This window comes from Rattus norvegicus, chromosome 10 (assembly GCF_036323735.1).
Source record: "Rattus norvegicus strain BN/NHsdMcwi chromosome 10, GRCr8, whole genome shotgun sequence".
In the NCBI taxonomy this organism is placed as follows: domain Eukaryota; kingdom Metazoa; phylum Chordata; class Mammalia; order Rodentia; family Muridae; genus Rattus; species Rattus norvegicus.
Window position 1 is genome coordinate 63,579,057 of NC_086028.1, and position 22,329 is coordinate 63,601,385.

At 48.7% G+C, this 22,329-nt stretch overlaps 2 protein-coding genes across 9 annotated transcripts; both read left to right on the top strand.

Annotated features, from left to right (window-relative positions):
• Positions 1–2,485: 2,485 nt before the first annotated feature.
• Positions 2,486–6,552, top strand: Rab34 (RAB34, member RAS oncogene family). 2 transcript variants are annotated; one of them, NM_001012140.1, is made up of 11 exons: positions 2,486–2,493; positions 3,166–3,378; positions 3,580–3,671; positions 4,124–4,189; positions 4,283–4,384; positions 4,472–4,536; positions 4,663–4,714; positions 5,559–5,640; positions 5,715–5,805; positions 5,926–6,033; positions 6,126–6,552. In NM_001012140.1, the coding sequence occupies exons 2-11, from the start codon at positions 3,325–3,327 to the stop codon at positions 6,191–6,193; spliced, it is 780 nt and encodes a 259-aa protein (NP_001012140.1). In that variant the 5' UTR covers positions 2,486–2,493; positions 3,166–3,324; the 3' UTR covers positions 6,194–6,552. The 2 variants fall into 2 exon arrangements, with proteins under 2 accessions (NP_001012140.1, XP_038942285.1); XM_039086357.2 differs by lacking the exons at positions 2,486–2,493; positions 4,124–4,189 and having other exon boundaries at positions 3,245–3,378.
• Positions 6,553–9,004: 2,452 nt separating this feature from the next.
• On the top strand, positions 9,005–21,955 carry Proca1 (protein interacting with cyclin A1). Of its 7 annotated transcripts, none has more exons than XM_039086609.2 (5): positions 9,508–10,168; positions 12,406–12,532; positions 18,259–18,339; positions 20,395–20,527; positions 20,974–21,955. In XM_039086609.2, the coding sequence occupies exons 3-5, from the start codon at positions 18,321–18,323 to the stop codon at positions 21,611–21,613; spliced, it is 792 nt and encodes a 263-aa protein (XP_038942537.1). In that variant the 5' UTR covers positions 9,508–10,168; positions 12,406–12,532; positions 18,259–18,320; the 3' UTR covers positions 21,614–21,955. The 7 variants fall into 7 exon arrangements, with proteins under 7 accessions (XP_038942535.1, NP_001020929.1, XP_038942537.1 ...); XM_039086610.2 differs by having other exon boundaries at positions 9,508–10,152; NM_001025758.1 differs by lacking the exons at positions 9,508–10,168; positions 12,406–12,532 and adding an exon at positions 9,032–9,252.
• The last annotated feature ends 374 nt before the right edge of the window (positions 21,956–22,329 follow it).

Here is a 22,329-nt window from a genome sequence, read left to right on the forward strand (position 1 = left end):
AGAAGCAAAACTGGATTTCTCTGACTTCTCCATGTGATACCTATAGAAAATTGAGGTTGCAGAGCTGAATCAGATGTAATTATTACTACAGTGATTTGGTGGCAACAAAAAAAAATCGAGTGTGAGATGAGATAGAAATCCAGAAAGCCACAAAAGAGCTACACACACACGCGCACACACACACACACACACACACACAGGTGCAGAGACATACACACACACACACACACACACACACACAGACATACATACACAGAGAGTTTTCCAAATAAATTTTTTTTAAAGATTTATTCATTTATTATATATAAGTACACTATAGCTGTCTTCAGGTATTCCAGAAGAGGGCATCGGATCTCTTTACAGATGGTTGTGAGCCACCATGTGGTTGCTGGGAATTGAACTCACGACCTCTGGAAGAGCAGTCGGGTGCTCTAAACCGCTGAGCCATCTCTCCAGCCCTCCAAATAAATTTTAAATTTTTTCTTTTTTTTTTTTCGGTGCTAAGGACTGAACTCAGAGCCTCTCAATTGCGAGGGAAGTGCTCTACCACTGAGCTAAATCCCTAACTACCACCACCACTACCACCACCCCTAAATAAATTTTAAAGAAAACTTTTTTGGGGGCTAGGCAGTGGTGAAGCACACCTTTTGTCCTAGCATTTGGGAGGCAGAGGCAGGCAGGTCTCTGTGAGTTTGAGGCCAGCCTGGACTACAAAGCAAACTCCAGGACAGCCAGGGGTATACAGAGAGAAATCATGTCAATAACAACAAAAAGATTTTATTTTTTTAAATGTGTGCGTGCGTGTACATGTGTGTGCTCGTGCATGTAGGTAACCACAGAAGCCAGGTTTCTGATAGCCTAGAGCTGGAGTTACTGGTGGTCCTGAACCACTAGATGTGCATGCTGGGAAATGAACTCAGATCCTCTGTCAGAATGTATAAGCACTATAAACTGCTGAGTCATCCTATAGCTCCTAATGTTGAAAACAATCTTATTTTATGTGTATGAGTGTTTTGCCTGCATGTATGTCTGTGTACCACATGCATGCATGTTTGTGTACCACATGCATGCATGTCTGTGTACCACATGCATGCATGTCTGTGTACCACATGCATGCATGTCTGTGTACCACATGCATGCATGTCTGTGTACCACATGCATGCATGTCTGTGTACCACATGCATGCATGTCTGTGTACCACATGCATGCCTGATGCAGGGGAAGATGCGAAGAGTGTGTCCAATCCTCTGGAACTGGAGTTACAGGTGGGAGCAGAACCCCCGATCTCTATAAGAGCAGCAAGCGTTGTTAATTCTTCAACAGTCTCTCCAAACCTAACCATCGTCTCCCCCAACCTACCCCCCCCAGTAGTTCTTGAGACATGACCTCACAACACAACTCTGGATTGCCTGGAGCTCTTTAAAGAAATCAGGTTAAATCCAAACGCACAAAGATCTACCTGCCTCTGCCTCCAAGTGCATTGGTAGGCCATCACGCCCGGATTTATTTTATTATTGTAAGACAAAAGTCACACTCTGGGGCTGGAGAGATGGCTCAGTGGTTAAGAGCACTAAATGCTCTTCCAGAGGTCCTGAGTTCAATTCCCAGCAACCACATGGTGGCTCACAACCATCTGTAATGGGATCTGATGCCCTCTTCTGGTGTGTCTGAAGACAGCTACAGTGTACTCATATATAATAAATAAATACATATTTAAAAAAAAAAGTCGCACTCTGTAGCCCATGCTAGCTTTAAACCTGTAGAGTCCTCCCGCTTCATGAGACACAGGTGTGTCACTCATGTGAGCCACCATGCTAGACTTCAGTAATAATCCTTAAGTAGTTCTAGTCACAGTTGAGACAGCACATGATTTCTCTTGGATACCCTAGTTTTTCTTGTGAATAATTTCATAGTCCTCAATCCTGAACTAGTCTTCCCTTCCTAGTACTGTTGTTCTACTCGTTCTTGTATCTTCGAATTTAGCTCTAAACATATAAACATATATCGGTTTCTTTGCACGAGCTAGGTGTGTGTGTGTGTGTGTGTGTGTGTGTGTGTGTGTATGTGTGTGTGTGTGCAAAAAGGAAAAGTTGTTCTGGTTTTGACTGTTCTAATTTGGCTAGAAAATGTATCCCTGTATTAGAAGGGGGTTCTACAAACCCATAATGGTGACCACGCCAAAAGACGAAGTTTCACAGTCTTCTTTATCCTTCACGGAAGGAGGCTTGACAGAAGACAACCGATCTGGGACGTCTGGTGCTTGGTGGACACCTCCTTCAGATCTTAACACCCCCCTTTAGGCTCTCCCTCTCACCTCTCAGGGCAGAAGAGCGAGCAGGGGCAGACTCCATGAGTCATGTGTCAGGCCTGGAGTCGTGGAGGGAAGCACCGCCTCTCCTTGGGCCCCTTCTCTCCCCCTTTCCCCCTCGTCGGCTCCCGGTCTTGCCAGATGCTGCGCTACAATCACCGGTTCCCCATCACTAGTTCCGTTGGGTAAGGGGTCTCGAGAAAGACGCGGCTCCGATAGGGAGATGTAGGGGAGAAAGACTTAGGGGATCCCACTCTGGAAAGGCTCCAGCCTGGGTGGGGGCGGTACTGGTGTAGAGTAGGGCATCTGGAGCCCCGGCAGCGCGCGGGGAGGAGAGGAGGAGGGTTGGCTAGGGCCGCGGTAAGGGCGGCTGCAAGCCCCGGAACGACGGGGTGCGGGGTAGGGGGCGGCCCTTCTCCAGGAATTTCCGGGGATAGTGTTACAGCGTTCGCGGAGTGGGAACGGAGTGGGACGGCAGGCCTCGCCGCGCGTCCAGGGCCGTCGCCCCCTCCTCTTACGGTTCGCGGTCGTCGGCAGTGCCGACCCTGCGCGCAGTGACCCCGTGTGGCGGGGCGGCCTCGCGCCCCCAGGGCGCTCTGTTATGGTAGGGCCATCCCAGTCCCGAGTTGTCGTCGGGTCTCCACGGCCCCGGGTTATCGTAGGAGCTATCCGACCCCGTGTCATTGTAGGGTCCGCGAGGACCCGGGCTCCCCGGGACGCGACTCCCCGCCCACAACTAGCGGCCGGGGGATCTCCCCGCCCCCGAGTGGTCTTCGGGACGCCCCGGGCTAGGGTGATTGTCGGCTCTCCCAGACCCGGGGTGATTGTCTCATCCTCTTGGCCCGCGGTGGTTGTAGCGTCTCCAAGGCCCAGGGCTCCCACAGGCTCTTCGTGGCCCCGGGTGATTGTCGGTACCCCGCGGCCGCGAATAATCGTCGGGTCCCCACGGGTCCCGGCCGCCGGGGTGGATCAGGACCCTGAGTCTTTCCGGGGAGCCCCGCAAGGCCGCAGACAAGATGAACATTCTGGCCCCCGTGCGGAGGGACCGCGTCCTGGCGGAGCTGCCCCAGGTAGGCACCAGAACTACGTCGGGCCTCTGGTTGTCACTGAGTGTGGGCGGGGAGAAGGTGGCACCCGAGCAGTTGGATTGGGCCCAACCCTGTCGCCCTGCAAGGCCCGCTGCTCCTGGGTGGTCCACTTCCCACCCCACCCCCAATCCCGGCTTGCTTGGCTATGGCACAAAAGCTCCATTCTCACCATGTCCCTCTCAGTGCCTGAAGAAGGAGGCCGCTTTGCACGTGCGCAAAGACTTCCACCCCCGGGTCACTTGCGCCTGCCAGGAGCACCGGACAGGCACCGTGGGGTGAGTTAGGGACATCCCCTAACTAAAAAAGTACTCAAGAAACTTTGAAGTTATTCACCCCTTTAAGGCTTCATGGTTATGCCTCTGTTCTGCTGTTCTCCCGGTTTCCTCCCATTGAAGTTGTGAGCCTATGGAGAAGGCATGGAGGAAGACACATAACCCATAGAACCTCTAGTCTGGGGGGGGGCGGGGTGTATCTGAGAGAGGGGGGAGAGACACAGAGAGAGAGAGAGACAGAGAGACAGATCGAGTAGAGCCCTGGGCCATCCCCAACACTACATGACCTCCCCCATCCTATCAGAGAAAAAAGTCTGAAAGTTCCTAATGTTGAACACTGCCCCTCGGGGCATCTGTGCAGGACCTTCCTGGCTTCCAGGGAGGCCTGCCTATCTATGGTAATGTACTTTAATTGATACAGACTCCCTCTGTCCATCCACTCCTCTGTCCAACAGATTTAAAATATCCAAGGTCATCGTTGTGGGGGACCTATCTGTGGGGAAGACCTGTCTTATTAATAGGTAACAGGGTACTGGAGCTTGGCTGGGCAAGGATGCAACTGGATCAGTTTCAACAAGGTGGGCCGGGCTACAGGCTACTTGGCATCTCCTTAGGTTCTGCAAAGACACCTTCGATAAGAATTACAAGGCTACCATCGGAGTGGATTTTGAGATGGAACGATTTGAAGTCTTGGGTGTCCCCTTCAGTCTCCAACTGTGAGTGTCTCTTCCACCCCTTTCAGCTAGCCTTGTCACCTCATTCTGCAGACCCTATTATCTGGGTTCTACTCTCCTTTCTTCCAGTTGGGACACTGCTGGTCAGGAGAGGTTCAAGTGCATCGCTTCCACCTACTACAGAGGAGCACAAGGTAGGGATTTGGCTCTGCAAATGCAGGCAGTCTAAGAGCACACCAATCGTCTAAGGAGAGCTAGTGGGTAGGGACAAAATGAGGCATCCATCTATCAACCTGCAGCTGTTTCTGTTAATCTTTCAGCCATCATCATTGTCTTCAACCTGAATGACGTGGCATCCCTGGAACACTCCAAGTATGTGAAGATGCCAGAACAGGATGGGAAAGTCCAGGGAGGGTTTAGAAAAGATGATCAGGGGGTTGGGGATTTAGCTCAGTGGTAGAGTGCTTGCCTAGCAAGCAGAAGGCCCTGGGTTCGGTCCCCAGCTCCGAAAAAAAAAAAAAAAAAAAAAGAAAGAAAAAAAAAAGAAAGAAAAGATGATCAGGGGCTGGAGAGATGGCTCAGTGGTTAGGAGCACCCGACTGCTCTTCCAGAGGTCATGAGTTCAATTCCCAGCAACCACATGGTGGCTCACAACCATCTGTAAAAGAGATCCGATGCCCTCTTCTGGTGTGTCTGAAGACAGCTACAGTGTACTTATATGTAATAAATGAATAAATCTTTAAAAAAAAAAAAAGAGGGGTTGGGGATTTAGTTCAGTGGTAGAGTGCTTGCCTAGGAAGCGCAAGGCCCTGGGTTCGGTCCCCAGCTCCGAAAAAAAAGAACCAAAAAAAAAAAAAAAAGAAAGAAAAGATGATCAGGAAAAGAGAGTGTATCTAAGCACTGTCTCTGTAGCTCAGCGGTGGAAGCTTGGCAACAATGCATAGGAAACTGAGATCAGTTCTTTGGAGTAAAGAAGCAGGGCACGGGGTTGGGGATTTAGCTCATCGGTAGAGCGCTTGCCTAGCGAGTGCAAGGCCCTGGGTTCGGTCCCCAGCTCCGAAAAAAAAAAAAAAAAAAAGGAAAAAAAAAAAAAAAAAGAAGCAGGGCACGCAGGGTGGGGGTGGGGGACCAATCGAGTAACTGGACGTGGGAAAGCTGGTGAATGAGGCCTGTCTGGCTCACTCAGCCCTTACTGCTTATCTACCATCTGTGGCAGGCAGTGGCTCGCTGATGCCCTCAAGGAGAATGACCCTTCCAACGTGCTTCTCTTCCTTGTGGGTTCCAAGAAGGATCTGAGTGTGAGTGTGCCAGTGGGGGACCTTCCCACCTTGGTGAGGGGGCCCACCCCCAATCTGACTGATTTTTCCCACAGACTCCTGCTCAGTATTCCCTAATGGAGAAGGATGCCCTCAAGGTGGCCCAAGAGATTAAGGCTGAGTATTGGTCAGTGTCCTCCCTCACAGGTGAGTTGGGGGCTCCAGCCTTCTGCCACGCGTGTGCCTGCCTGCCTCTCCTCTCACTTAGACATCCAAGCTGGGTCCAGTGTTCTAGTGTCCCCCTGAGTTTTCTGCTCTTCGCGCCAGGTGAGAACGTCCGGGAATTCTTCTTCCGTGTGGCAGCGCTAACCTTTGAGGCCAATGTCCTGGCTGAACTGGAGAAATCGGGATCTCGGCACATTGGGGATGTTGTTCGTAAGTGCTCTCCTGGTTGACAGTGGCAGGGAGCAAGGGACAAACGTACGTACCTTCAATCCCTGGTTCATATGTTTCCCACCCCTTTTCAGGCATCAACAGCGATGACAAAAACCTGTACCTAACTGCCAGCAAGAAAAAGGCCACATGTTGTCCCTGAGCACTGAGGATGGTCCAGAGACTTCACATTCCCGGGGTTACCGTGCCACCCCCAACTGCTCCAGAACTCAACCCCTGGGTATTTGCACTGACTTTCCCCAGACCAAAGAGCTCCCGGTTGATGTCAGTGCCCCCAGAGGGTAGCTGGGACCATGCTAGTCATTTCCTGCCCCCAGGCACCATGCCAAAGACTGGATGACCCTTTATTCCTCTGGGGCTCTCCAGGGTGCCTGATTTGTGGGGGGGAGGGTGTCAGTGTTCTCGCTGTTTTTGCTCAGCCTGATGGGCCTTTTATGTATGAAGATGCTTACTGATTCCAGCCTTATACTGTGCCTTATGCATTAAAATCCGTTATTAGCATTTTCTAGGCTAGAGTTCTTTACTAGAGATAATAGATATAGAACGAGCAGGGACACGTAGGTAATTTGGGGATTAGGGCCCTTATGGGGAGTCTGTCCATTCCTGGCTCCTAAGACAGGGCTCACACTGGCTGACATCTCAGAGACCAGGTTTTGGAGGATTAACTATAACTCCTCGATCCTCTTTGCTGTTTTTCTTCTTTCCTCTCTGTCTCCCTCTCCCTTTCTTCTTGAGGTAGGGTCTCTTGTAGGCCAGCCTGACCTCAAAATTACTGTGTATCTAAGTATTGTGTGACAGAGTCCCTAGAGAGATGTGAAAAATTATCTTTGTCCCAGATAGGGAACTGATGATAGATCAAAGGGTATATATCATCTAAGTCCAACTTGGTGAACCAATGAGTTTAATTGGGTTACTTACAAGGGTATGGGTAAGGGGCTGCTTACAGAGGCAGACACAAAGATTGCTGCATCACCAAAAGCCACTCCAGTATGAGTGACAGCTCATGAAAGCTGGACATCTAGAGCACGCTGGACATCTAGAGCAGCTGTCCGCGGGCAGCTGGACAGGTTGGAGGGGCTTCCAGTCAGCTCAACTTGTCTGAGAATGTCTCTTAAGCAGTCTCTTAAATATGTTTGGGGAAGGAAGAGCCTAGTGCATCTGCTCAATTTCAGGGATTTCCTATAGCCTTTGAGTTGTTTACTTCCTGAGCTTAAGGAACCTTCCTAAAGAATGGAATGTTTGATCTCCCTGTAGAATATTCTATGTGTTTTAAGAGACTTCCCTCAAAAAGGTTTTATGTCAGGAAATTGCCACATGACACTCCTCCCTTCCTTGGGCTCTTAAATCATTCCTGTCCTCCCCCTAAGCCACCTCCCCATTCATAATGGTCCCTGAGCCTTGGAGGAGGTTAAATAGAAGTCTGACTATGGTCATCTAATTCAGGTCTTTTATTTATCCCCATTTTTCAGAGCATAGCTGGTGGTGGGCCTTGACGGTATTTCTTTTGCTATAAAAACACAAGTGAGGAAAAGGCAGAAAATGACCTATGGTCATAAGTAAGGTGCGGAGAAGCATTTTAGCTGGGACATCGTATTCCTTTATCAGACAGACCAATGGCTGTCACAGGTTTGGTCTAAGGCACATCTTAGATGTGGATTTTCCTGTTTTGGAGGAGGCTTTGCTTAAACCCAGTCAGAAACTTTGTTTTATTCATAATGGCTTGTGTCACTACTGCAGTAGCTGACCTACTGTAGTACTATAGTGGTGACCTTTCCATCATGAAACATGAAAAGTCCATAGCTGAATAGAACTTTGGGCTATGATCCTCCTCAGAGACCTTCATTGCACTTTCTGGTACTATAAGAGCTAGGCCACTGGAAAGAGGACTTCTGGCTCATCCTGTAACCAACACATATGACATCGTTAACAACAGGGTCTTACCATTCAGTTCTGGAATGTCACTGACAGCAATGGTAAATCGTCCTATTGTTCTAGAGGCTTCCCTAACCAGCAATTCCAAGTAATCCACCCCTCCCATTAGGGGTTTAAATTTATTTTTGAGACAAGGTTTCATGGTCAGCCCCACGTGACCCGAATCTCAGAGATCTGCTTGCCTCTGCCTCCCAATAAAGGCACACAGGCACATGCTACCACACCTGGCTTCCTTCCCCCGCCCCCCATTTTTTTCTTTTGAGTCATAGCCTTGGCTCACAAAGAAGACCAAGCTGGCCTCGAACTCAGAGATCTACCTGCAAGTGTGTGCATTAAAGGCAAGCACCACCACCATGCCCGACCTATCCTCTGCTTCTTGAGGCACACACATTCCGTCTTTGGAAGCTGCTTGGAGGGAAACTGGGAGGTGTGCCGTGTGGGGTATCTGTGACTTTTGGCATCATTGTGTGTGATACGAGAGTGAAGAGTGGATGTTGTGTTTGAGGAATGTGAAGGGTTCCCACTGGGTTGGAGTTAACACTAATGTAAGTCATTTTACTCTCTGGTCAGGAAAATGAGGCAGTGTGGGCCTAGGACCAAGTGGCCTATGAGATTGGGAGGAAACCTGAAGGATAGAGCTGAGGGGGATGGGTCTGGTGCTCCGGGGGGTTAGGGGATAGGAGTTAGGGTGTACCATACACAGTGGAGGAGAGACTTGTCACCAACGAGACCGGAAGCCAGGATACCCGCAACGCCACGTTCAAGAAGACTAGTCCCGGGCTGACCTCCGGAAGGCGAGCCAGGACTTGAGTCTTGAAGGGGCGGGGCCAGTACCTGTTGTGGGCGGGCCTCTGGGCTGGGGTTTTCTAGAAGCAGGGACCAGCGAGGAGCTAAGTGGGAGACTGTGTGCCACTTTACTAGGGTAAAGGCAAAAGTAGGTACTGGCGTTAAGGGTGTGACGAAGGGACCTGGAAGGAGCCGGAGGTCCCGGATGAAGAACACGACTGCTGACGCTTAGACCCGGGCTGGAAGACGAGGGGGGGGGAGGCGGGCGGGGGGTTGGGCAAGCATGAGGTGGAGCTAGGGGCTGGACTGGAGTTTACAGCTGGGCCGAGGGTTCCACCAAGCTGAGGTTCAACATTGAACTCTGCGAGGTTGAGTCCTGTGGAAGAACTGGGCTGACAGCAATGTGGGTCAGGACGACAGTAACGATTAGAAGATGGAGTGAGGAAAAGTCTGGCTGCAACCATGAGAGATACCCGAGAACTGGTAAGGGACGGGACAGAAGGATGGGGGCGTGGCTGGGCGTGGCTCTGGAAGTTTGCTCGCCTTGGCTTCCTCCCAAGGTCCGGCACAACCATTGAGCGTTAGGCTGCAACCGCTGTCCTGGACTGCTGCCCCCAGAGGCGCTAGGGTTGGCTAGAACTCCTGGCCCATTGCTCATCTGGGCGCCGAGGCTGGGCGGTCAGTTCCATTAACCTTGAGGGTGGGAAAGAATCTGAGTATTCTACAAGTGACATCATAATCACCTCCAAGTGCCTAGCTGGGAGACAGTTCCCAGAAGAGGACTCACTGGCCCTCTCTTTTTCTTCCTTTCTTTCTTCCTTTCTTTCTCTCCTCCTTTTTCTTTCTTTTTCTTCCCTTCACACACAGGCTAGGGATCCAAGAAGACCAACTTTTCTGCCTCTGCTGATGCTTTTCATCCTCAAAGGAGGGGAGGGGGTTTCACAGGATAAGAAGGATTCTCTACAAATGTGCATAACAGTGCACAGTTTTGAGTTAGGCCCCTGCTAGCTACCCCAAGAAAGGAATCACATGCTTTTCCTTTCAAGCTATTACCATCTTCATCCTTCTGCAGGAGCTCTGGACAGCCACCTTGGCCACGGCTCTCCTCTGTCCTCTTTGGATAAAGGGACAAGCCATCTTTCTAAATTCCAGTCCTCTCTGATCCTTCCTGCTTTCCCTCCCAAACAGCTGGTGCTGTCAACATCTGTTAGGGGTATTAGTGGAAGACAACAGGCTTCAGCCCTGCATAAAGCCTGTATAGTGACAGGAGGAAAGAAACCCAGCGCAGTTCGATCCTGACCTAGGCACAGGCCCTTACTGGAATAACTTTAGGATTCAAGCTTCACAGGGGAGACTGTGCATCAAGAAGAAAGGAAACCAGAAGTGAGGAATCAGCAAGGTTGGGGATTAAAAGCAAATGTTTCGGGGAATGACAACTGGACAGGGGCTGGAATCGTTTCAGGGCTTGGCCTTGGAGCTGTGGCATAGGGCGGGTGACACTTGTCTTATGAAATGTGTCTCCTTAGCCAGCAAAGAACACACACGGGCTAGGGAGCCAAGAAGACCAGCTTTTCTGCCTCTGCTGATGCTTTTCATCCTAAACAAATTACTTAGCTACTCTGGGTCTGGGTACCTTGATAAACAATTTAGAATCAAAGTCATACTTTGTTTTTTTTTTTTTCTTTTTTTTTTCGGAGCTGGGGACCGAACCCAGGGCCTTGCCCTTGCTAGGCAAGCGCTCTACCACTGAGCTAAATCCCCAACCCCCAAAGTCATACTTTAAAGCCCACTGTAGGGTCTAGCATTGTGAAAGTGTACTTCCTGGAAGATTATCTCCCCCATAACAGCTCTCAGGAGTGCAGAGGGCTGAGCTTCTAGCTTACAAGTGGATCTGACTCCCAGACACTTCCTCCAATTCCTTCAAAACAACCCAAATTAAAAAAAAAAGTGAGCAGAATGGCTCAGGTCAGTCATTCTAGTACTTGGGAGGCTAAGGCAGGAATTACCATAAATTCAAGGCCAGCCTGGGCTATATGAAGAATTCTAGGCCAGCCTGTGGTTTTGTGAGATGGTCTCAAAAATAACTATCTAAAAAGATAAAACACAGTACCCAGACTTGAACCTGGGATTTATGTATTTCAATGGGACACTGAACACTCAGTCAGCCAACAACTGAGGAGTTCCCATAGCTATATGCATACAGAGTAAATACAGGAATGTCACAGCTTCTAGAACTAGGGTAGCAGGTCAGCAGGCACGTAAAGCATACAATTCCACTTGGACAGTACTGGTATTAGTGTGAGACAAGGCCTTGCTGTATAGCCCAAGATACCCCTGTCTGTCTAAGCATACTGAGTTCTGAGATTACAGATGTGTGCTGTTATGAGCAATGGCATTTTCCTAGTGTTGAGCAGATAAAACTTGGAAGGGAGGCGGGGAAGACAGATGGTAATGAGAGGTGGCAAGAACTGTTGGTGAGGAAAGACCTAGGTCCTGGCTCCTAAGGACCTCCTAAGGGCATGAGAAAAGGTCCACGCTTGCATTATGAAGGATGTATGGAAGCCAGGCCTGCTGGCATATATCTATAATTCCAGCCCATGGCAGGCAGGAGGGAAAGAAGTATAAACTAGTTAGAATTCTATAAAACTCAACTTAACTGTATGCTGAGTTATTTCTCTGACACCCATCAGATGAGTCAGTTTAAGTCAGATCAGAATATATTAAAGGCGGGTTTATTGGGAAGCTGCTCTTGGGAGAATTCACTGGCCCCAAAGATTGAGGCCAGAGGAGTTGCCTCAGGGGCTAAGGGGAAAGGGCGGAGGGGTGGGGAGAAGAGGAAAAGGAAGAGGAGGAGGAATACACAGGGAAGAACCTCTGGGGGAAGGGCACCCAGCCCCTGGGCTGGAAAATTTAGGGTTCAGGGCAGGGTATGCCAGGTAGGGACTGAGGAATTTTGGGAGAACCTGGAGGCCAGGTCTGTTTTGATAGGTAAAAATATGCACCCCAGTCCCTAGTCCCTGGGTCTGAAACCCAACAGTAAGGACTGAAAAAAGGTACGACCAGAATTGGGCAGATGAAGCAGGAAGTTACAACTGCATCCTAGTAGATCAGAGAGAATGGAAGTTTAGCTTGGCATTATGGTACAAACCTTTAATCCCAGCACTCAGGAGGCAGAGGCAAGTAGTCCAGACCAGCCAGGGCTACGCAGTAAGCCTCTACCTCAAAAGCAGTACATACATTTCTAGTTGAAAAGTCTGCTGCTTTCTAAAAAAAAAAAAAAAGGATCAGCTACAAGAAATGCACAGGTGGCAGTAGGAAGGATGACAGGTGTGCACAGGACATGGTTTATTTAAGACACTTTGGGAAAGCCAGGAGGTGGTGGCATATGCCTTTAATCCCAGCTCTTTGAAGGTAGAAGCAGACAGATCTCTACCAACCTGGTCTACAGAGTGAGTTCCAGGACAGCCATGGCTTCATAGAGAAACCCTGTCTTGAAAATAAAAGAGAGGCAAAGAGGGGGTTGGGGGAGAGTGACTCTGAGTGTGATGGTTTGTATATGCTCAGTCCAGAGAGTAGCACTGTTAGAAGATGTGGCCCTGTTGGAGTAGGTGTGTCACTATGGGTGTGGGCTTTAAGATTCTCATCCTAGCTGCCTGGAGGCCAGTATTCAGATGAAGATATAGAACTCTCAGCTCCTGCACCGTGCCTGCCTGGATGCTGCCATGTCCCCGCCTTGATAATAACGGACTGCACATCTGAAGCTGTAAGCCAGCCCCAATTAAATGTCCTTATAAGAGTTGCCTTGGTCATGGTGTCTGTTCACAGCAGTAAAACCCTGACTAAGGCACTGAGACTTTGGGGAATGTTCAATAGGATGTTACTGGCTATACATACTCCGGAAATGACTCTGCAGTTGAGTGTGCGGCTCAGTGATAATTTGCTTAATATGTGGGCTCTAGCCCCAGCAACTGTAAAATGTCAGGAAGGCAGCCAGCCGGGATCAGACTAAGGTTGGGATTTTGTTTTTGTTCAGTGTGTTTTTGTTAGTGTTGTTTGCTTTGAGTCAGGGTTTCACCATGTAGTCCAGGCTGGCCTTGAATGTCCTGGTAGCCCAGGCAGGCGTGCCTCAAGCTTGTAGATTCTTTGGCCTCAACCTGTTTTTTTGTTTTGTTTTGTTTTGTTTTGTTTTGTTTTGTTTTGTTTTGTTTTTCCTTCCGGAGCTGGGGACCGAACCCAGGGCCTTGCACTTGCTAGGCAAGTGCTCTACCACTGAGCTAAATCCCCAACCCCCCTCAACCTCTTTATTATTGGGATTATAGTTATGTACCACTACACTTAGCCAGACTTATATCATTTCTTTTTTTAATATTTATTTTATATATATGAATACACTGTCGCTGTCTTCATGCACACCAGGAGAGGGGATCAGATCCTGTTATAGATAGTTATGAGCCACCATGTGGATGCTGGGAATTGAACTCAGGACCTGTGGAAGAACACTCAGTGCCCTTAACTACTGAGCCATTTCTCCAGCCCAGATTTATGTCATTTCATTGATGAAATATTGTTGGGACCATGGAAATGCATGATATTACCCAAAGCTTGTGAACTTTTTTTTTCTTTTTTCTTTTTTTTTTTTTTCATGGAAATGCATGATATTACCCAAAGCTTGTGAACTTTTTTTTTCTTTTTTCTTTTTTTTTTTTTCATGGAAATGCATGATATTACCCAAAGCTTGTGAACTTTTTTTTTTCTTTTTTCTTTTTTTTTTTTTTTCGGAGCTGGGGACCGAACCCAGGGCCTTGCGCTTGCTAGGCAAGCGCTCTACCACTGAGCTAAATCCCCAACTCCAAACTTTTTTTTTGAGCAGGTAGTCAAAACCCAAAACCTGGTGACTACCAGTTTAAGAATTATAGTGGAGGAGGGGTTGGGGATTTAGCTCAGTGGTAGAGCGCTTGCCTAGCAAGCGCAAGGCCCTGGGTTCGGTCCCCAGCTCCGAAAAAAAGAAAAAAATAATAATTATAGTGGAGGAAAAGGGCAACAGGGCAGTATTGAAGACAAAAATGCCAAAGCGAGGTGGGACGGGCATACTAGTCATAAAAAGACACCACCACTCAAAGCTGAGAGGAGAGGCAATCTACAGCAAACCTACGGCCATCATTATGCTGAATAGAGAAGACCTCAAGACCAAAAATAAGACAAAAAGGTGTCTAATTTTTCCCCACTCTTTTTGAGGCAAGGTCTCTCTACATAGCCCTGGAACCAACTATGTAAACCAGGCTGGCCTCAAACTCATGGAGCTCTCCCTGCCCTCTGCCTCCTGAGTGCTAGGATTAAAGGTGTTTACCACCATCACCACCACCACCACCACCACGATGGCCCAGCTCTACTTTTAATGATAGTGCTTGAAGTCTTAGCCAGTGCAGTAAGACAAGAGAAGGAAATAAAGGGGACATAAATACATAACGTTATTTAGAGAAATGACTCTATACAGAAGAGACAAGAAAGAACCTACCAGAAAACTCGAAATAGAGCTGATACTTTCAACAAAGTGGCTGGTTAGAAAGTTAGTGTGCGGGGGCTGGAGAGATGGCTCAGTGGTTAAGAGCACCGACTGCTCTTCCAGAGGACCTGAGTTCAAATCCCAGCAACCACATGGTGGCTCACAACCATCTGTAATGGAATCCGATGCCTTCTTCTGGTGTATCAGAAGACAGCTACAGTGTACTCATATACAAAATAAATAAATAAATCTTAAAAAAAAGAAAGTTAGTGTGCAAAAATTAGTAGCAAGCAGTGAGATGCATGCCACCAAGCCTGATGGCTGGGGTTTGATCCCTAGGACCAATATGGTGGAAGGAGAGAGCCAACTCCTACAGGCTGCCCTCTGCCCCCCCCACACACACTGTTGGCATGCATGCCCACAAACATAGACTTACAAATAAATGTGTTGGGGGGAGGAAAACTCATTCACAATGACCTGAAATAGCAACAAGAAGAAATCCTTGGCAGCTAGAGAGATGGCTCAATGGTTGAGAGCACTGACTGCTCTTCCAGAGGTCCGGAGTTCAATTCCCAGTAAGCACATGGTGGATCACAACCATCTGTAATAAGATTTAATGACCTCTTTTGGTGTGTAAGTGTACGTGCAGGCAGAATGCTATATATAATAAATCTTTTTTTAAAAAGATTTATTGGGGTTGGGGATTAGCTCAGTGGTAGAGTGCTTGCCTAGCAAGCGCAAAGCCCTGGGTTTGGTACCCAGCTCCGAAAAAAAAGAAAAAAAAAAGATTTATTTATTTTATTTTATTTTATTTTATTTTTTTTCGGAGCTGGGGACCGAACCCAGGGCCTTGCGCTTCCTAGGTAAGCGCTCTACCACTGAGCTAAATCCCCAGCCCCCAATTTATTTATTTTATGTATATGAGTACACTATCGCTGTCTTCAAACATAGAGTAAAAGGGCATCGGATTCCATTACAGATGGTTGTGAGCAACCATGTGGTTACTGAGGATTGAACTCGGTAACGCTGGCAAAGCAGTCAGTGCTTTTAGCCATTGAGCCATCTCTCCAGCCCAACAAAAGAAATTCTGAATCTGCTTAAAGGGAGGAGAGTTCAGGGCTTTCTGAAGCGGACAGAAGCCTATCAGTAAGTAAGCCCAACCACTTACAAATGGGACCGTGTGGAGGTAAAGCGCTTCTTTGTGGCAAACAAAAACAGTTCATCAGGAGACAGCCAAGAATGAGAGAAAAAGCTTTGCTAGCAAAGCATCCGGTAGAGGATTAATATCTAGAATGCACAACATAAAGAAAAATTGGGCTGAAGAGATGGCTTGGCGCTTAAGAGCAGAGACTATTCTAGAGGTCCTGAGTTCAATTCTCAGCAACTCTGATGAGATCTGATGCCCTCTTCTGGTGTGTCTGAAGACAGCAACAGTGCACTCATATACATAAATATGTCTTTAAAGAGAAATCAAGCCTGACATGGTGGTGCATGGCTTTGACACCAGCACTTGGTAGGTAGTGGGAGGTGGATTTGAGTTTGGGTCCAGCCTGGCCTACATAGCAAGTTCCAGGACAGCCAGGGCTCCCTTTGTCTTGAAACAATTCAAGACTAGGGTTTTCATGGAAGTCCAGGCAACAGTTTTCCAGGGAGTAGTAACTGATTAACAGTTAGGAGGAAAAGGATATGGCTGTGACTGGCTGTGAGAAGTTGCTAGCAGCCTTAGCCAAAGCTGTTCTGATAAAGGGGCAGACCACTGAGAAGAGGTGAGTCTGAGCTCACTGAAGGCGAGGCTAGTGCCCCCTTCATTACTGCCTTTGAGGAGTTGATGGGTGAATGTTTAAACTTGACCTGGAAAAGAAAGAGGTGGGGGAATATGCTTGTGCTAGAAAGTCTTAGAGAAATATTCCATTTGAAAATGTTCATAGTGGGGCTGGAGAGATGGCTCAGTGGGTAAGAACCAACAGGTTTTCCAGAGGACCTGGGTTCCGTTCTCAGCACCCACATGACAGCTCAGAACCCTGTAGTTCTATTGCCTCCTTCTGGCCTCCACAGACACTGCACATATCTGGTGCAAAGACATTCATGCAGAGGAAAAGCTATGGCTGTGGCAGGCTAAACAATCATGCATATAAAAATAAACATTAAAAAAAAAGTTTGGGGGGCTGGGGATTTAGCTCAGTGGTAGAGCGCTTACCTAGGAAGCGCAAGGCCCTGGGTTCGGTCCCCAGCTCCGAAAAAAAAGAACCAAAAAAAAAAAAAAGTTTGTGGGTTGGGGATTTATCTCAGTGGTAGAGCGCTTGCCTAGCAAGCACAAGGCCCTGGGTTTGGTCCCCAGCTCCGAACAAAAAGAAAAAAAAATTTAAAAAAAAGTTTGTAGCCTGTTATGGAGAACAGTACAGAGGGAAGTGACATTCTATACAGTCCTTAGGCTTGGACATGGGGCATCTCTTCCCCAGTCTGGGATTGCAGATTGAGTCAGCTGTAATCTGCAGAAGGGAACACCATTTAATGATTTTGGGTGGGTGGGTGGGGGACAGAGAGTAGACAGGGTCTCACAATGTAGCCCTGGATGTCCTGGACCTTGCTTTGAAGACTGGGCTGGCCTTGAACTTACAGAGAGCCATCTGATTTTGCCTCCCATGTGCTGTGGGGTACCACATCTAGCTCATTTGATGAATTTTAAGTACTTAGTGTGCTGTAGAAAACAGGAGGGACTGAGCAGTCGTACTGCTTAAGACCCAAGGCTTCCTTTTCTTTCCCTCCCACCCATAGAAACAGGGTTTCTCTGGTGGCTGGAGAGATGGCTCAGCGGTTAAGAGCACTGGCTGCTCTTCCAGAGGTCCTGAGTTCAATTCCCAGCAACCACATGGTGGCTCATGGCCATCTGTAATGGGATCCCATGCCCTCTTCTGGTGTGTCTACGGTATATTCACATACATAAAATAAAGTAAAACCTAAAAAAAAATTTTTTTTGAAACAGGGTTTCTCTGTGTAGCCCTGGCTATGCTGGATCTCACTCTCTGTAGACCAGGCTGGACTTGAACTTAGAGATTCCCCCTGCTTCTGCCTCCTAAGTGCTGGGACTAAATGTATGCACCATCACCACTGGCTTCTTTCCTTTCTTCTTTTTTAATTTTATAAAAGATTTATTTATTGTATATGAGTACACTGTAGCTGTCTTCAGACACACCAGAAGAAGGCATCAGATCTCATTACAGATGGTTGTGAGCCATCATGTGGTTGCTGGGATTTGAACTCAGGACCTCTGGAAGAGCCGTAGGTGCTCTTAACCACCGAGCCATCTCTCCAGACTTTTTAAAAAATTTTTTTAAAAGATAAGGTTTTATGTAATCCAAACTGTCCTCAAACTCGATATGTAGCTGAGCATAACCTTGAATATCTAACTGTACCTCTAGGTGCTGCCATGACAGTGTGTGTCAAGGCAGCTGGCTCCTGGCTTCGTTTTCTAAGGAACAAATTCCTTAATTTAATTCCTTCCCCTAAGGACAAAGCTAACCCTGTGGTATAGTTCAGTGGCAGAGTACTTCCTTCGGATGCCTGAGGCCATGGGTTCCATTCCCAACCCTGCAAAAAGTGGTCTGCCCAGGGCTGCCTCACCAGGCTCCCACACCTGGGACAAGTGCTGTCGCTGCCTCCCTGACCAGTCACCCCGATTCCTTCCGCTGGAGTTTCCTCCAAGTGTGCCACAGTCCTCACCCCTCCAGTCTTGGCAGGTGGTTCTTGTTCTGCCGCCCACCACCTGCTGCCATGTTTCTTGCACTTCTGCCGTGAGGCTCTTTGTGTCCCTCTCTCTGCCCCTCCCTCAGCCTCTGGAGATAGTGGCTTGGTTTTTAAATTCCTGCATCCCCAGGATATAGCTGGGCCCAACTCAGGGTCACCCTGAGGTTTTCTTTGGGAAATGTTTGGTGAATGAATGACATGGGGAGGTGGCTGCTGTCACTGCTGTCATTTTGTACTCTCAGATATAACCAGGTTGCCCAGCTGGAAGAGAGGATATCCGGCTAGTGTGGAATCCAGCAGTGATATGTCTTCCTTTTCTGAAGGTGGGTCTAGGGGATCTATGGCCCCTAAGGGTCTACATTACCCCTCATTGTGAAAGTTAGCACATTGGTGGAGGAAAGGGATCTTGAAGGGATTAATTACCCCGATGCCTGAGGGTCCAGTGAAATGGTTCAATGGGTAAAGGTGCTTGCTGATAATCCTGACCACTTGAGTTTGTTCCTGGGACCCACATGGTGGAGAGAACCCAGCTAGCTCTTCTTTACTGTCTCCCACAATGCCAGAGGGCCCCTTCCCCGAGGCCACGATGACCTCTTTCCTTTGTAGACTATTTTACAGTACACAGAGATCTTCAAAACAGGAATTGAGTCCTTTTAACCTGCACAATAGCTATCACTGTCTCTTCTTGTGGATAAGGGAGGCTCAGAAAATTAAACTGTCTTAGGTTACTCCACTAAGTGACAGACAAGCCTCAGGCCTGAGTGACTCCAGGCTCAGAGCACATGCCTTTATGCTGCCCTTTGTCTCAATTCAACAGTGGGGGGAGAAAAAAGGAGCAGGGGTGAAAGTCTAAGGTCCTGCAGCACACATCTCCCTTAGTTTCCCAGGGGAGAAAAGGCACTAAGTGGGTGAGGGGTACTGTGAAACCCGGGAGCCTCAGACTTGTGAGGGAAAGGGAAGCCGGGATGCAGGAGAGCTTTAGCCTACACCACTGTCTTCCTTTGTGCACTTTAGTGGATTCTTGGGCTTCTATACCCTTTGCCTGGGCTAAATCATGCTGCCCGATATCCTGGAACCTTCCATAGGGTCCTTCTGAGACTGAGGGCAGGAGGCAGGGCTAGTGAGAGGCATGGTTACCTTTTTTATTTTTTTTTAAAGATTTATTTATTACATATAAGTACACTGTAGCTGTCTTCAGATACACCAGAAGAAGGCATCAGACCTCATTACAGATGGTTGTGAGCCACCATGTGGTTGCTGGGATTTGAACTCAGGACTTCTGGAAGAGCAGTCATTGCTTTTAACCATTGAGCCATCTCTCCAGCTCCCATGGTTACCTTTTTGATGGGAGCAGAGAACCCCATCTAGCTCGTAAAAAGGGATAATCTCCTCCAGCCCCAGCAGCCTCTCTCTCTCTCTCTTTTTTTTTTTTTTTGGTTCTTTTTTTCGGAGGTGGGGAGCTGGGAACCGAACCCAGGGCCTTGCACTTCCTAGGCAAGTGCTCTACCACTGAGCTAAATCCCCAACCCCGCAGCCTCTCTTGTATCTGGGAAAGGAGGCACGCATGCTACTGTGATGCCTAATTTGTAGATGGGCACACGAGAGGGGCGGGTTGTTCAGCATTCTGTGATCCTGGAGAATAGCACAATGTTTAAAGCAATTTTTAAAGACTTACTTGTGTGGGTGTGGCACCGTGGCACCATGGCACGTGTGGAGGTCAGAGGACAACTTGCAAGGGAGTCAGGTCTTCCCTTTCACCTGCTAAGTCATCTTCCAGCCCGACTATGATTTTGAAAGTAAAGATTAGAGAGGTGTCAGGAGGCAGAAAGAGGCTTGGAGGAGAAAGGCAGCAGACACAAGACCGTGCTGCAGTGGTAACCACCACCCCAGAGTCGGGTTGCCACCCAGCTCCTGTGCAGCAGAGGTTGTGCAGGAAGGCCACCTGGGCCTGTGCAGGAGGCAGGTGCCAGAATCAAGGCTGCAACTGTGGGATTTCCTGAGACAAGAGGGCCATAGCCATTCCCTACCTGGCACACCCACCGTGGTCAGCAATTGGTGAGGGCAGGAGTCAGTAGAGGGCTTGGGCAGCGGATCCCACAGGAGAGAGGAAGTGACAGGTGTTACACAACAAGGGAAGCTTGGGAGGACCTATATCCCACGTGTGGCATGGCTTTTCTGAGTCCAAGGCAGCATTCATTATGTGGTAGATAAGGGGACAGGGCAGTGCAGGGACCTAGACTGAATACTTAAGTGGACGGAGTCATCACCTCTGACGATGACAGTTGCTGTTGTTGGGGAACCAGGTGGCAGATGAATCTGAAGCTCTGACTGAGGTGTGCTCGGCTACCTCCAAGTGACCCAGACCCCTCTTCCCTCAGGTGAGAACAAGGAGACAGAGAGATGTTGCTGGAAACACCAGCAGTGTCCTGTGCATATCATCCACTCCTTCTCGGACTGTGGCCATCACAACAGATGTATGCATGCTGTCAGCCACTGCAACTGTGAATCTAGGTGAGGGCCCCCTTCATGGGGACCCATTCCCTTCAGGTTTCTCTCTTCAAGTCTGGCCTGGTGCTGCCAGCCTAGAACAATGGACGGGGAGACTTCTTGGCAGCCTGGGCCAAGCCCAGAAGTGCTGGCTGTCCCTCTGGGCCCTTGGGCAATCATGGAGGTATGGGGGCCCAGCTGAGAGTCTGGTGCATGGCAGGCTAAAGGACTGCTCAGGACACAAATAGTAGCAGTTCCCAAGATGTAGGCCCGACCTGCTCCAAAGACAGGGCTCAACCTGCTTCAGTATCACCCTTGCCCCTTGCTTTGAACTCGTCCCAAAGGAAGAATGTGTGGAGCAGATCTGGTATGGCTGGTGAGTGCCAGCTGGCCAGCAGTGACAGGGACAGGACTCCAGGGTGCCCTGCTTCTGCTCCATTCCTTCCTTCCTTCCTATCCCTTCTTCCCAGGTGCCAAAGCTACAGGCCCATCTCCGTGGCAATATTTCACCATCCCACCCACCATATGTATATGACAGATGACCTAAATGATTTAGAAGCGAACCAGCTCGCCATCACAAATAACTTATGTTCCACTGACAGACCTACTGACCCAAACTCAGTTGAGTCAACAACTGGGGCTCCTGACTTATCAGCGCCCATCACCATCTGGCGTTCTGCAAGCCCCATAGACAAGTGTCAGGAAGGCAAGGTCATCAAGAATATAAAGAAGAAAAAGAAAGAGAAAGACAAGGAGGAGATGATGGTGGATGAAAAGCCAAAGTTGAAGAAAAAAGCCAAGGGCAAGTTAATTAAGAAGAAAAGCCCAATGAAGTCAGAGTCTTCCCCTGCAGACTTGAGCCATTCAATAAGCCCAAGAGAACTAGTGAGGACATCAGAGTCTAGCCCAGACAGCCGGGAAGGGCTGGAGAGTGAGGACAGTTATGAACGGGGTAAAGAAAGGCCCTCCAGTGAAGATATTGTAGAGTCATCACCCAAAAAGAAAGAGAAGTGCTCTGCCCAGGCCAAAAAGAATGCGACAAAGAACTTACAAACCCGGAAAACGAGCAAGAGAAAATCTCCCCCAGTGCCCAACCCCAATCTCAGTTGAGGCTAGGGCATCCAGAGTGAATAAATCAAGCCTGTAACTGACCCCTACTGCTATTCTCTCTCCCTCCAACAGGGCCTCTTCTTGTGGGAGGTGGCTGGCTCTGGGCCTACTAGAGCCAAGGGGTCAGGGGCTACAAGGATTCTCTAAGGGAGATCCCGCTTTCAAGGAGGAAGTATATGTCTATGGGAAGTTAAGTAGGAAGGAGAGAGAACACCTCTTAGACCAGGTGGAAGAATCCATCTGGGGAGTGGGTGGGAGGTGGGGAAAAAAGTGTTGTCAAATCCATTCTGTGGTGGGCAGCACTATGCAATGCTACCTTCAATAAACTGAACCTGCCACTTACTCAGCCTGCTTCTCCCTCCTCAAGTGGCCCCAAAGGAAAGGGCTATGGCACCATGGAGATGCTCTCCCTTCCCACCTGGTGTCGTCCCAGTCCTTCTCCACCTTTGCAGCAGACCTGTTATGCTAGAGAAAGTAAAAGAGTTGCAGTAGAAGGCCAGTCCTTTCCCACCAACACAAAGAATGAAGAAAAGTAGGTACGAGCTCAAATGCAGGCAGCAGTGACAACTCAAGCATCGACAAAGGAAGAAAGGCTTTCCACTAAATCACTGGGAGATGAAGCCTCTGTGAAGAAAAGGGAGATCAGACAGGCAGAATAAAAACAGCTTCAGAAAAAACCAGAGCCGGGGGCTGGCTGATACTGAGCCAGGAAGGGA

Excerpts from the sequence above, each read along its gene's own strand:
- Proca1 (NM_001025758.1), top strand. The coding sequence starts at position 9,171 with ATGTGGGTCAGGACGACAGTAACGATTAGAAGATGGAGTGAGGAAAAG. Across the intron at positions 9,253-18,258 it reads TGAGAGATACCCGAGAACTG|ATATAACCAGGTTGCCCAGC; the intron begins GTAAGGGACGGG and ends TTGTACTCTCAG. Across the intron at positions 18,340-20,394 it reads TATGTCTTCCTTTTCTGAAG|GTGAGAACAAGGAGACAGAG; the intron begins GTGGGTCTAGGG and ends CTCTTCCCTCAG.
- Rab34 (NM_001012140.1), top strand. The coding sequence starts at position 3,325 with ATGAACATTCTGGCCCCCGTGCGGAGGGACCGCGTCCTGGCGGAGCTG. Across the intron at positions 3,379-3,579 it reads TCCTGGCGGAGCTGCCCCAG|TGCCTGAAGAAGGAGGCCGC; the intron begins GTAGGCACCAGA and ends TGTCCCTCTCAG. Across the intron at positions 5,641-5,714 it reads GTTCCAAGAAGGATCTGAGT|ACTCCTGCTCAGTATTCCCT; the intron begins GTGAGTGTGCCA and ends TTTTTCCCACAG.